This window comes from Coregonus lavaretus (genome assembly GCF_964263955.1).
Source record: "Coregonus lavaretus genome assembly, chromosome: 5".
Taxonomy (NCBI): domain Eukaryota; kingdom Metazoa; phylum Chordata; class Actinopteri; order Salmoniformes; family Salmonidae; genus Coregonus; species Coregonus lavaretus.
In genome coordinates, this window is record NC_139992.1 from 17,435,812 (window position 1) to 17,449,867 (window position 14,056).

The following is a 14,056-nucleotide window of genomic DNA, read 5'->3' on the forward strand; positions in this document are numbered from 1 at the left end:
CAAGAAGCAGTGTGGCTTGGCAGGGTCGTGTTTCGGAAGACGCGTGGCTCTCGACCTTCGCCTCTCCCGAGTCCGTACGGGAGTTGCGGTGATGGGACAAGACTGTAACTACCAATTGGATATCACGAAAAAGGGGTTAAAAAAATCGGCCACTTTTCTCACTTCTTTTGTGTTTAAATCATAGTGTATAATACATATTGTCAAAAGGTGGAATTGTATGTGTTTTATGATTTATGATGACTTACTCTTGAGACTCTTGCATTCAACAACTTCAGACTGCAAGAATCCTCCAATGCCGAAGCGGTTGGTTGCAGCCACACGGAACACGTATTCAGTTCCCTCAGACAATCTGGTGAACTTGAATGTGGGTCTTGTGACAGATTCGGACACTGGTAGCCATCCGGGGCGGTGAGCGTCACGCTGCTCAACAACATAGCCACTGACGTTGGCACCGCCATCCTTTTCTGGTAGCTCCCAGCTGACCGTTACCGATGTGGCATCAACGGCATCAACTGTGATTGGTCCAATAGGTATTCCAGGTTTATCTAGATAGAAATAAGCAGACAGTTAGTATTTAGAATTTTGCAATACATGACACAGTAACAAAAATACAAGAACGCACAAACACAAGTATGGAAGCTTACCAAGAACACACACACACTTACCAAGAATAATAACTTTGAGTATCTCTGTTGCAGTTCCTACAGAATTCTTTACTTGAAGAGTGTAGCTACCAGTGTCATCAATGGTTGTCTCACGGACAGTCAGTTTGGTGTATTTTCCATTAGACTCAATCTTAACCCGGTCAAGACTATCCTTCATCTTAGCACCATTGAAGGACCAGCTGCAAACTGGAGCAGGTCGGGCCTTTATAGGAATATTGAGGTCGATTGGTTTGCCGGCTGGCACATGGACAATCTTCTGTGGAATGCCGGTCAGATCAATATAGGGCGCCACTGTAAAAGGACAGATGTTTATTGAAAATTAGAACATCTCGAAGATGTATCAAACCTTTCATATTTTAAATAGATTAACTCCCATGTGTATAAGATAAGAATCAGAATATAACATACGTAGTTGTTCCTGAATGACCACAGGTCCTGTAATCTCCCTAGGCTCGCTGACTCCTCTGCTGTTTGTAGCTCTGATTCTGAAGAGATAAGTCTCCTTCTCTGTCAGACCAGTGATGGTGTGCTGGGACATGGACTGTTTCACAGTGGCCACTGCACTCCATCTGTCTGATCCAACAATGTTAGCTTCAATGACGTAGCCCGTCAGTCTGCTTCCACCATCGTGAAGAGGTCTCTCCCAGTTCAGGATTGCTGAGGTCTTGCCGATGTCCACAATGTGCAGATCCTGAGGAAGGCTGGGAACTTCACAGACCAACACCGATTCAGGGATTTCACATGGTTCTCCTACACCGTAGATGTTCTCTGGTAACACTCTGAAAAAGTAGTGTACTGATTCCTCCAGGCCAGTGATTCTGAACAAAGTCTTCCTGCATTCTGTTGTAACTGTCTTGTAGGATTTCATTGAAGCTTCACGTTTCTCAATGATGTAGTTGTTCACAGGGGCTCCACCGTCAATACTTGGTACATCCCATGTGATGACGACAGACTCCTTTGTGTAGTCTTTGACTCTAACTGAACCGGGTGGTCCAGGAGTGTCTGGAAAATACAGAAAGGATTAACTGACTGTTCACAGCACAGAGATCATATAATTCACTATTCTTTAAATAATGATATGGTTTACAGAGAGTTCTTAATCATTTGACCATCTTATGTATGACAACATAACCTTATAACATACCATAAACTTTGACGAGAATGGTTGCTGACTTCTTGCCAGATGGATTTTCAGCCTCAATGGTGTATTTGCCAGCATCGTAACGATGGACCTTCTCAACAATCAGCAGAGTGTAACTGTCAGTTGTATCAATGAACCCACGGCTCTGCAGGTCAATGCCAGGTTTCCTCCAGGTCAATACTGGAGCAGGTCTTCCAGTCACATTGACGAACAGCCTCAGGGTGTTACCAGCTCTCAGACACACAGTCTTCTTCAGATCATCAGGAAGCTCAAGATCAGGGATTGCTGTTGGGACCAAAATTACAGCATTTAAAAAACATATGTATAAAAACTGTAAGTGTAAAAGGAGTGGCTGGGATTCAACGTAGACATTGGTATAAACGGCAATTATACCAAGTTACCATTTACATAAAAAATGCTGCCATTGTGAATTATTGACAGTAAAAGCATAAGAACAAACTTACAAAGTTTCTCAACAGGCTCAATTTCCACACTTGGTTCGCTGAATTCCCCAGTGCCATTGCTATTGACTCCTGCGACGCGGAAGCTGTACTTCTTGTTGCTTTGAAGTCCAGTGGCAACAAACAAATTGGTCTTCAGAGTCTTCTGAGTGGCCCTGTACCACTGCTCGGTTCCTTCCTCAAGCACCTCCACCACGTAGCCAACAACATCAGCACCACCATCATACATTGGTCTGGTCCATTGCAAGCTAATGCTATGCTTGGTGGAATCTACCACACGTGGAATTGAAGGGGGGGCTGGAGTGTCTGGAATAGGTAAAGACAAAATACAGTATGGGTCATTCAACAGCAGTAGTGTTTCAGTGTTTCAAAAGTCAACCATAAGTCAACTTTTAGAAACAAAAACTGTAAGATTATATAGATGGACCTCATCTGTATAAACAAAGGGGTATGGTTACTAAAATCTAAGAGAATGACTGCTTGATCACTTACATGTTGGCTCTCTACAGTAGGCATACTGAGAGGCTTCACTGGGCTGGCTGTTTCCAGCTGTGTTCACGGCTGTAACACGGAACTGGTAATCGCTGCCTTCCAGCAGACCAGAGATCTTCAGGCGGATGTCATAGATGGTAAAGGTCTTATTGACCCTGGTCCATCTGGAGCTGCTCTTCTCACGTTTGTCCACCAGGTAATTCTTGATCTCACTTCCACCATCACTCTCAGGTTTCATCCATTCAATGATGACATGCTCTTTTCCTACAGCCGTGACTTCTGGTGCTCCAGGTTGTGATGGGATAGCTGCAATGAAAAAAATAGGAAAATAAATCACGTTTAAAAAGGGTTTGCATTTGAATCAGACTAAAATTGTATTGAATCTACTAAAATGAGATGGCCACTGGATGCACACTTACTGTATGCGTTTCTGGCGATGACAGGCTCGGACTCCAAGGGCACACCAGGTCCGTACTTGTTGACTCCTCTGACACGGAAGACGTACTCGTTGTTCTTGATCAGTTTGGAGCTGACACAGGACAGAGTCTTGCACTCAGTCTCCATGATCACCCAGTTGAGTCTGCTGGTCTCACGCCTATCAACAATGTAATGAGTAACCAGATCTCCACCATCCTCCAGAGGGATCTTCCAAGACACAGTGCACTTCTCCTCTGTCACCCTGGTGATTGTGATCTTGTCCTCAGGAGGCCCTGGTGTATCTGGAAATACAGGGTGAAACATACAAATGTGTTATTATGGTAATAGTCAGTGTAAGAAGACATTTTGTTTCCATGTCATTGCAAGTGTATATGTATATGTAGCGACTTGTGTTCTTACCGAGTACTTTAACGTTGACAGCCACTGTCTTGGTTCCACTGGCGTTCTTCACGGTCAGAACATATCTTCCAGTGTCGTTTCTGTTGCAGGACTTGATGATGGCCATGGCTCTTGAACTGGTGTATGTCAGGGAGTATTTCTCCCCCAGCTCCAGCACCTTGTCACCCTTGGCCCACCATACTATGGGTTCGGGTTTACCACCAACTACACCATCAAGGACCAGGTCTGACCCAGCCCGGATAGTGACGTGCTCTCCAACAAGAGAGCTGTCAAGTTCAGCCTTGGGAGGAGCTATAGACAAAAATAAAATATAAATCATCAAAAATAAATGATTTGTCTTCTTTTCCCATGTGGTGAAATACCTATGCGTAAACGTAACAGTAACTTAACAGTATCTAACAGTAACTTACTGTATTCATCCTTGCAGGTGATCGGTCCTGTTGTTTCAGATGGTGCACTGTGAACTCCGGCTCCATTTCTGGCAATGACACGGAATTCAAAGATTTCTCCTTCACCTAGTCCTCTGACTGTGAAGTGAGTCTCCGTGATGGTGGTGTAGTTACACTTCAACCAGCGGGCATCATCCCACTCATCATCACTCCATGGCTTGCGTTCCACGACGTATCCAACAATCTTGCTGCCACCATCATTGAATGGTATACCCCATGCAATAGTTACTGAGGACCTTGTGACATCAGTCACCTCTGGTTTACCAGGAGGATCTACATGGAAACATAATAAGAATGTACAATCAGCAGAAAGGTCAAATGTCAACATGGAACAAAGAGAGAGACAAAATATTTAGAAAAATGGCCTTAGAATGTTGCACTTACCGACTGGGTTCAAAGCCACTACTGGTCTTGAAGCCTCACTGGCTTTGCTGAGACCAGCAATATTCATAGCATAAACTCTGAACTGGTACTCCAGGCCCTCAATGAGACTGGAGACTTTGTATTGGGTATCCAGGCATGGGAGCTTGTTCTCCCTGACCCAAAGAATGGTGTTTCTCTCCTTCTTCTCTATCCAGTATCCAGTCACCTTGCTGCCGCCATCAGCATATGGCAGATCCCACTTGATCCCAATAGCAGTAGCAGATACTGACACCACATCTGGGCGAGTTGGTGGACTTGGTGGAACTGATATTCAGAATAAGATAAAAACAATTCATCATTAGTGTATTTTTCAAACTATTACAGCAAATGTAAATTGATTTAACACATGTAGGTACATTGAACTTACCGAATGGATGCTCAATGACAACAGCTGAGGATTCGATGGACTTGCTCACGCCATACTTGCTCTCAGCAGAGACACGGAAGGTGTACTCCATGTATTTGGTCAGATGGCTGACTTTGATCGTGGTGCGTTTGCAACTTGAGTTCACCACTTGCCAGGATGTAGATCCAGATTCACGTTTCTCAATGATGTAGTTGTCTATATCTGTTCCACCATCATCCTCTGGTGCTGTCCAAGCCAATGAACAGCCCTCTGATGACACTGCAGAGATTTCAATGGGTCCTACTGGTGGAGTGGGTCTTCCAACAACGCTGACAGTAACAGCGAATGTCTTTGCTCCAGCGGTATTGTCTAGAGTGAGGTAGTATTTTCCACTGTCTGCTCTCTTGCTGTCTTTTACCACCAGGGTGGTCTTCTCTGTGGTAGTCTTGATGATCACTCTATCAGTCTCTTTTAGCTTCATCTCCTCCAGTTTCCAGGTGGCCTTTGGAGCTGGTCTGCCACTGATGGGGATATCAATAGTGAATGCATCGTGAGTCTTGCATGTGATGAGCTGGTTGGTTATGCTACTGAGATCTGCTGTGGGCTCAATCTTAGGCTCCTTGATGACAACGGATGCTAAGGCATCTCTTGGGACACTGATACCAGCCTCATTGATAGCCTTGACGCGGAAGTCATATTCTGTGTTCTCAATCAAGCCCTCAATGACTAACTTCAGGTGTTTGGTTTGACCGCCAACAACCCAGCGATCAGAACCCTTTGCTTTGGCTTCAGCAATGTAACCTGTGATGCGGCTGCCACCGTCGTGTTCAGGTTTCAGCCAGGCCAAGATAGCGGTGGAATTAGTAGTGTCAATGACGTCAAGACTCTTGGGTGGAGCAGGCACCTCAGTTGCAGTAATTGGTTCAGTCATCTCACAGGGTTCTCCCCTGCCATACATATTTTCAGCAATGACTCTGAACAGGTAAGGCACACCTATGCCTAGGTTGGTCATTCTGATCATTTGACGTGAGGACTTTTCGCTGACTGACTTCCAGCTGAGACGACTAGCCTCACGCTTTTCTACAATGTAGTGCTGAATCCGGGCTCCACCATCGTTGGCTGGAGCGTCCCACAGCATTGTCAGAGCTCCTCTGGTCACATCCTTGAAGCTGATAGCTCCTGGAGGTCCAGGTGTATCAAGCACCTTCACGGTCAATGTAATAGATTTGCGGCCACCGTTGTTCTCAAGAGACAAGGTATACTTTCCAGAGTCATATCTGGTACAGCTCTCAATGGTCAAGGTACTGTATGTGTCAGTTGTGTTGACGTCTGTCATAACACCAAGTTCTCCACCTGCCTTGGTCCATGTAGCCAGTGGAGCTGGTTTACCACAGAAGCCAATATGAAGAGTGACGGTGGCACCGTTCTTCACAACGTGTGTCTGTTTGAAGTCTGCATCAAGGGTGATTTCTGGTGACGTCAGTCTATCAACAGCTTGCACTGGATTAGGAATTGCACATGCTTCTCCTTTTCCAGACCCATTCACTGCACGCACACGGAACCTATATTCCTCACCAGCCGTTAAACCTTTAGCGGTGTATGTGGTGTTGATGCAAGTTGTTCTATTGACTTGGTGCCATTCATTAAGGCTTGCCTTGCACATCTCAATGATGTAGCCAATTATCTCCATTCCACCGTCGAAAACAGGCTTGATCCATTCCAGGGTGACAGACGACTTTGTGGAGTCGGTGACCTTCACCAGCGAAGGAGCACTTGGTGCGCTTGTTGGCTCTCTGCACTTGAAGAGTCTTGACGTGCTGCTTGCTGGTCCGATTCCGGCACCGTTTTCAGCCATGACACGGAATTCATATTCATTACCTTCGGTCAGGTGTGTCACTCTGTGTCTGAGCTCAGTGATTGGTCTCTTGGATGAAACCTTCACCCATTGCAAACTCTTCTTCTCACGTCTCTCCAGGATGTAGTGCTTGATCTCATTTCCACCATCTGATCTGGGTCTTGTCCAGCCTATTGTGATGGTGTCTCCAGTCACATTTGTGGCGTCTGGTGTACCTGGGGCTTCTGGAACGGCTGTGAAACAAAACAACATTTGTTTGTCTTAGTTAAACATAATAATTGAAGTTAATAACAAATAAGTATACATGTCAGTGATCTCTTTAGAAGTTGTTGGTTGGTGGGACTTACTGAATTGCATCTGTGCAATGAATGGATCAGAGTCGAGAGGACGTCCAACTCCGAACTTGTTGACAGCAGAGATACGGAACTGGTACTCGTTTCCCTTGATCAGCTTGGTGGCGTTGAATGAACAAGCTTCACACTTGCTTGTCACCATTGCCCAGGAGATCCTAGATGTTTCTCTCTTCTCCACTGTATAATAGAGGATTGCAGCACATCCATCGTTCTCTGGCGGATTCCACCAGACAGTTGCCTTTTCTGCAGTGATACCAGTGAAACGCACTGGTCCCTCAGGTGGTCCAGGGGTATCTAAAGAAAGCATACATTGTTAATGAATAAGCATGAATCCATCCACTTAAATAATTTCAATCACAATTTGAGAGAAAATAAAGAATGTAAATCTATCTAATGTATCTATAAACCAACCTGAGACTCTGATGTTGACACTCTCTGTCTTTGTTCCAGAGCTGTTCTTGGCTTCTACCATGTACACTCCGCGGTGGTTGCGATCAGCATCTCTGATGAAAAGGCTGCTGGAGCCGATGTTAGTTGTGATATCAATCAACATCTTCTTGTCGATCTCTTTACCATCCTTGTACCATATGACCTGAGGCACTGGTCGTCCAGTGATACTGCAGTTCAGTTTGATGTTTTCACCAGCCTTGTACACAAGAGCAGTGTCAGCACTGAACTCAATGTCGGGAGAAACTAAACAAAGAGAGACACAAAAACATACAATTAATGATACATTCAATCACATAGAGACAAACTTAGACAGGTTGTATAATGTACAGTAAAATGTATATTTAATATAATGTATAATGTATAATTACCACTTTCATCTTTGGTCATGACATAGCCAGAGGACTGCGAGGGTGGACTGACTGTACCGACAGCATTTCTGGCAATCACTCTGAATTCATAGCGATCACCAGGAGAAAGTCCGGTGATGGTGAATTGCAAATCACTAATGTCGGTGAAGTTGCATCTCAACCATTTGCCTCTGCCTTGGCGTCGCTCCACACTGTACGCCACAATCTTAAAGCCTCCATCTTTCTTGGGTGTATCCCATTTAAGTGTGACTGTGTCTCTTGTGACATCAATGACGTTAGGAGTACCAGGTGGATCTAGGGGGGAAAGGAAAGGTCAGGTTGCTAAATTAGTGTTTATTCATAAAGTTAGCACATTCATGATAGCACACTGTTCATTGAGGAAGAAATAACAAGGTAACACTTTACTATAGCCCCCATTATGTATGTATTCATAAAGCCTTTATTACAGTTACATTATAACATCCGTCATAGACAGTCATAAATATTGTGTACTCACCAACTGGGGAGATTGCAAGGGCATGTTTGCTCAGTTCACTGACAGGACTCAGGCCAGCATTATTCTCTGCATAGACTCTGAAGGAATACTCCAGTCCTTCAATCAGCTGAATGATTCTGTAGTCACGGGCAGAGATTATGCTGGAATTGACCTTAGTCCACAGAAGGCTGTTTCTGTCCTTCTTTTCAACATGGTAGCCAGTGATTGGTGAGCCACCATCAAAGCTGGGTGCTTCCCATTGGATAGTCATGCCATCACTGGTAATGTTGTACGTGACTGGTTTTCCTGGTGCACCTGGTGGCATGTACTGGTGTTGGGCGATCACGTCTGGTGAATTCAAAGGATCGCTCACTCCATATTTGTTTTCTGCACGCACTCTAAACTGGTACTCTGTGCCCTTGACAAGGTTGGGTATCTTGAACGTTGTCCTCACCACACTAGAGCAAACCATTTTCCAGTTAGCCTGGGCCGTCTCTCGTTTCTCCACACTGTAGCAAGTGATGTCTCCACCTCCATTGTCCTGTGGTTCATCCCAAGATATAATGATGCCCTGTGCTTTGATCTCATCGAATCGGACTGGTCCAACTGGCACAGAGGGGGGTCCGAGAGTGATCACATTGATATCAAAGAAGTTCTTGATAAGCTTGTTGTCCAGAACCAATGTGTATAGGCCTGCATTCTCTTTCTTTACACTTCTGACTGTTATAGACACTTTGTTGTCTGTTTCACGGAAGCGAATCTTTTCACTTTCTTTCAAGGGAATATTTTCCTTCATCCATCCAACGGATGGTTTTGGCTTACCCTTAAATGGCATCTCAATATGGATGTTTTGACCGACGCGAACAAAGAGTTCGCCATTTGGATAATCTATCATGTTGGCCTCAGGTGGAATAATAAACTCCTTTACTGTTATGGGCCCAATCTGAGAGAAGTCACTGTTGCCCTTCTCATTTTTAGAAAACACTCTAAAGTCTACAACAGAATTTTCCTTCAGGTTTTTAACATCACATGTGCAACGCTTGCATGTTGTAGCAATAGTCCAGGTTTCTTCCTCTTTAGTTTTTGTCTCAATGACATAGTCTGAAATGTAGCTACCACCATCATGGTCGGGCTTGGTCCAGTGAAGAGTCACTGATGTCTTAGTAGCGTCTGTCATGACCAGCTCTTTGACTGGTCCGGGGGTCTCAGTGGCCCTGACTGGCTCTGCAGTCTCACATGTATCACCAGTACCATGCTCATTCTCAGCAGACACTCTGAATAAGTAGGCGATTTCATCCGACAGACCGTCGATCTTGTATGATGTGTTGGTGCACTCTGATGACACGACTGTATACGCTCTGTTGTTAGCGTCTTTCTTCTCCACGATATAGTTGGTGATTGGGGAACCACCGTCGATCAGAGGAGCGTCCCAGCTCAGAGTCAACTTGCCTCTGGTGACATTCTTGATAATCAGTTTCTGGCAAGTGGATGGGGTGTCAAGAACCTTGACAGACACAGTGATGAACTTGGACTCGCCAACACCATTCTCAATCTCCAGGTAGTATTTGCCGCAGTCGTCACGGGTGACCTTTGGAATGACAAGAACTGTTGTACGTTCTGTGCTGGTGATAGTGTATCTTGCATCGCTGGCCATGTTCTTGTCATGCCTTCTCCATGTGCAGTTTGGTGCAGGTCTGCCCTTCAGTGGAATAAACACCTCAATATCCCTTCCTGCCTTGGCTGTGTATTGAGTCGTCATGGGAACATCCAAATCGAGATCGGCCTCCTCTGTTAGACGGATAGGGAAAGATAGAAAAATAGGTAAGAGATGTGTTACTACTGCAATAAGTAATACTATGTTGGGAATATTTGAATACGAACCAAGAATATCCTTGGATTGAACAGGCTGGTACATCTCGATTGGTTGACTGGGTCCCAGACAGTTGACTGCAGATACACGGAAGAAGTAATAGGTTCCTGGTTTCAGGTGATTCACAACATACTCTGTTGTCCTCACTTCTCCATTGTGGCTGATGACTGCCCATTCCCTTTCTTCAGAGTTCATCTGCTCAACAATGTAGCTGGTAATCTCGCTGCCACCATCATACACTGGCGCCACCCAACCCAGGGTGATGGATGTTTTGGTGGAGTCGACTACTCTGAGTTTGGTTGGTTCACCTGGTGCGTCTAGAAATAAGAATAAATTGTCAAATGTAAGATAAACGTAATTAACCAGTAGAAAAAAAAAAACGTTCTATGTTCTGATAAGAGCAATAACCTAAATGTAAATGTAAGTATGGCAATGAGGAGAATAACTTACCAACTGCGTCAGCAGCTTTGAAGAGGTCAGACTCTTCGGAGTATGGACCAACTCCAGCCTTGTTAACAGCACATACACGATACTGATAGTCCTTTCCAGTGAGCAGGTTGCTGACTTTCTGTCTTGTGTCACGAATGGTGTCTTTGATAACCTTGAACCAACGCAAGCTTGTCTTCTCTCGTTTTTCCAGGTAATATCCATCTATGTCACTTCCGCCATCAATTCCAGGTCTTTCCCATACCACCGTCATTGAAGAGTGTGTGATCATGGTGACTTGAGGCTTAGAAGGTTGACTTGGAGGAACTGCAAAAAAATATAAGCATGTTGGGACCATAATACAATATGTTCAGGTAGCTGGACAGATGCTGTTTGTTTTACCCTTACCAAATGCATTCTTTGCTTCTACGGGTTCAGATTCCAGTGGGTCTCCAACTCCGTATTTGTTCACTCCCCGGACACGGAAGATGTACTCATTGCCTTTGATCAGTCTCGGGACATTCACGATACATTCCGCCCAATTCTCAGAGATAATGGACCATTGAATTCTGCTGGCCTCCCGTTTCTCTACAATGTAGTGGGTGACCATTGCGCCACCCTCATCCTCAGGGGGATCCCACATGATGGTGATACTGTTAGCAGTGACCTTCTTGAGCTGAATCTCGCCAGGTGGTGGTCCAGGTTTATCTAATAATGACAGAATATTATAAAAATATTATTTCACTTTGCTCAATCGCACATTAATTGTTTTGGTTATTTTCTAATTAGAAATACTTTGTATTGAGTAATTTTCCATATGGTTTTCAATACCACCTCTGGAATGCACTCACAGACCACCTGAAGGCAACACAGACTCTGGCCTCCTTTAATAATGACCTGTGTTCTTTGTGTCAGTTTGCCTGTCTAGATGTGTCCTTTTTTTGTTTATTTATCTTGTTTTTATTTATTTTAATGCACTCACTGCACATTATAAATTCAATGTATTATTATTATTATTATTTATTTATTTATTTATTTATTATTATTATTATTATTATTATTATTATTATTATTATTATTATTATTAAATATAGGTACCAAGATAAAAATGATAAGGAGCAATACGCACCAAGAATTTGTACTCTGACGTAGGCATATGCTGAGCCCAAAGAGTTCTTCAGTCTCATCTCATATGTTCCGGAGTTGAGACGTGTGGTATCTCTGATGATAAGAGTGGAACTATCAGCAGCGTTCTTCTGTACCAGCTGAGCCTGGGCCCTGGGGTCAAGTTCTTTTCCGTCCTTGTACCACTCAATTGTCGGCGCTGGTTTGGCAATGATTCCGAATCTAAGCTCAACAGTGGTTCCAGCTTTGTGTTTCACAACCTCACGATATTCATCAGGAATTTCAATCTCAGGGGCACCTATGAGATAACATACAAGAGACGTTAAATTAATTTATAGTTCAATTAAATGTTAACTTTTCAAATGTTAAATTATCATATTTGGAACATAACCCACCATATGTATCCACGCAAGTTGCAGGGCCTGCAATGATGGATGGATTGCTAACTGATCCAACTGCATTCTTTGCCATGACTCTGAATTCATAGGTCTCATCCTGAGTAAGTCCTGTCACGGTATAATGTGTGTCGGAAACGTTGATCAAGTTTGCCTTCATCCATTTGTCTTTCTGGCCCTCTTTCTTCTCAATCAGGTATCCTGTGATCTTGCTACCGCCATCATAGTTGGGCTTCTGCCATGCGATGCTGATGGAAGTCTTTGTGATGTCAGTGATCCTGACATTGGTTGGAGGCTCTGCAAAAAACAGATGTGGAGGTTCAGATACAGTAGTTGATTTGTAATGTTTAGAGGACACACAGTGGTATTCAATCACAAAACGAGAGTAACCAAGTCGACTTACCGCAAGCATCAATTGCAAGTACTGCGTCTGAGATCTTGCTGAATGGACTGCATCCAGCTGCGTTTTCTGCTGCGACCCTGAACTCATAGATGAGGCCGGCAGCAATGTTTGGCACCTTGTAGTGTGTGGCACGGATAACAGTCTTGTTAACCTTCTGCCAACAGATGCTGTTTCTATCCTTTATCTCGAGGTGGTATCCAAAGACATGGCTTCCTCCATTGGAGGCTGGCTCCTTCCAGGCTACAGTGATGCTCTCTCTGGTTACAGATATAACCGTAGTAGCTGATGGAGCTACAGGTACGGCTAAAATGAAAGAAAATAACATTTAGTATATTCTGTAAATGTTTTACATATGCACATCTATATATAAAGTACAAACAGAAAATATTCAATGATAGAGTAGTATAAAACTCACTGTACGGCAGATCCACTCTGACGGTTGGAGAGTCGATGTGCTCACTGATGCCATAGCGATTCTCAGCCCTGATTCTGAACTGGTACTCCAGTCCTGTTGTAAGCTTCATGATTTTCATGGTACATCTTGCGACGGCCGAGGAGACCTCAGTCCAGTTGGCGTTGGTTGTTTCACGTTTGAGGATTATGTAATTTGAAATGGCGCTTCCACCGTCATAACGAGGAGGAGACCACTTCAGACTCACACTGTCCTCTGTCACATCAGTCATTTCAACAGGACCAACTGGGGCACTTGGTCTATTCAGGACCACAATGTTAATGAAAGACTTGGTGGTTCCACTTGTGTTGGAGGCACAGATGTCATACCTTCCTGAATCAATAGCAATGCTCTCACGAAGAGTAATGATGAGGTATTCAGGAGTTACTTCAGAGTTGAATCTCATAGTTGACTTCAGTGCAACATTGTCCTTTGAAAGAGAAACCTTTGGCATAGGTCTGCCAGTAAGTGGGATCTCACATTTCAGGTTTGATCCTGCTCTGACGTAGACTGTATTGTGAGGGAACTTCTTCATGTTGATCTCAGGAGGGTCTGTTGAAAGAATATGGAGAATTATTAAGACAAAGGAAGAATTATTATCAAAATGCAACACTGTAAGAAAATGTTTTTTTTTAAACCAGCTTTACACACATAATATAGTACTACCTTGGATTATGCTCAGCAATTCTCTACCCTTATTCATTTGTGAAAATAAAATGTAGGACTGGGGAAAAACTCACCATGCTGGTCTTTAACTGTTACAGGCAGAATCATGTCTTTAGCGTCACTGAATCCAGCGTGGTTTTCAGCACGAACTCTGAAGAAGTATTCAGCATTTTGCGTCAGGCCATAGACCACAAAGTGGGTGAACTTGGTGACACCAACCTTCACCCATTTATCCTGACCCTTCTCAAGAGCATCGATTTGGTAACTGGTGATTCTGCTACCTCCGTCTTGCTCGGGCTTGCCCCATGCCAGTGAAACACTTTCCTTGGTTATATCGGTGACTCCAAGTGATGCTGGTGGGCTGGGTTTTTCTGAAATCGACAAACATGGAGATTTTAATAACAC

General features: G+C 44.0%; 1 protein-coding gene across 1 annotated transcript in view; it reads right to left on the reverse strand.

Annotated features, from left to right (window-relative positions):
• Positions 1-14,056, reverse strand: part of LOC311128752 (titin-like) — a gene marked incomplete at both ends in the record, with an annotated part of 197,807 nt that overhangs the window by 11,831 nt on the left and 171,920 nt on the right. The window contains 23 exon segments of the mRNA XM_084161001.1: positions 246-545; positions 666-956; positions 1,074-1,667; positions 1,810-2,091; positions 2,271-2,573; positions 2,760-3,065; positions 3,179-3,478; positions 3,597-3,887; positions 4,007-4,318; positions 4,430-4,732; positions 4,836-6,902; positions 7,017-7,316; positions 7,434-7,715; positions 7,841-8,134; positions 8,337-10,103; positions 10,197-10,502; positions 10,636-10,938; positions 11,020-11,319; positions 11,741-12,034; positions 12,132-12,428; positions 12,535-12,837; positions 12,950-13,537; positions 13,726-14,022. Of these exon segments, the coding sequence (XP_084017127.1) occupies positions 246-545; positions 666-956; positions 1,074-1,667; positions 1,810-2,091; positions 2,271-2,573; positions 2,760-3,065; positions 3,179-3,478; positions 3,597-3,887; positions 4,007-4,318; positions 4,430-4,732; positions 4,836-6,902; positions 7,017-7,316; positions 7,434-7,715; positions 7,841-8,134; positions 8,337-10,103; positions 10,197-10,502; positions 10,636-10,938; positions 11,020-11,319; positions 11,741-12,034; positions 12,132-12,428; positions 12,535-12,837; positions 12,950-13,537; positions 13,726-14,022 (10,680 nt within the window).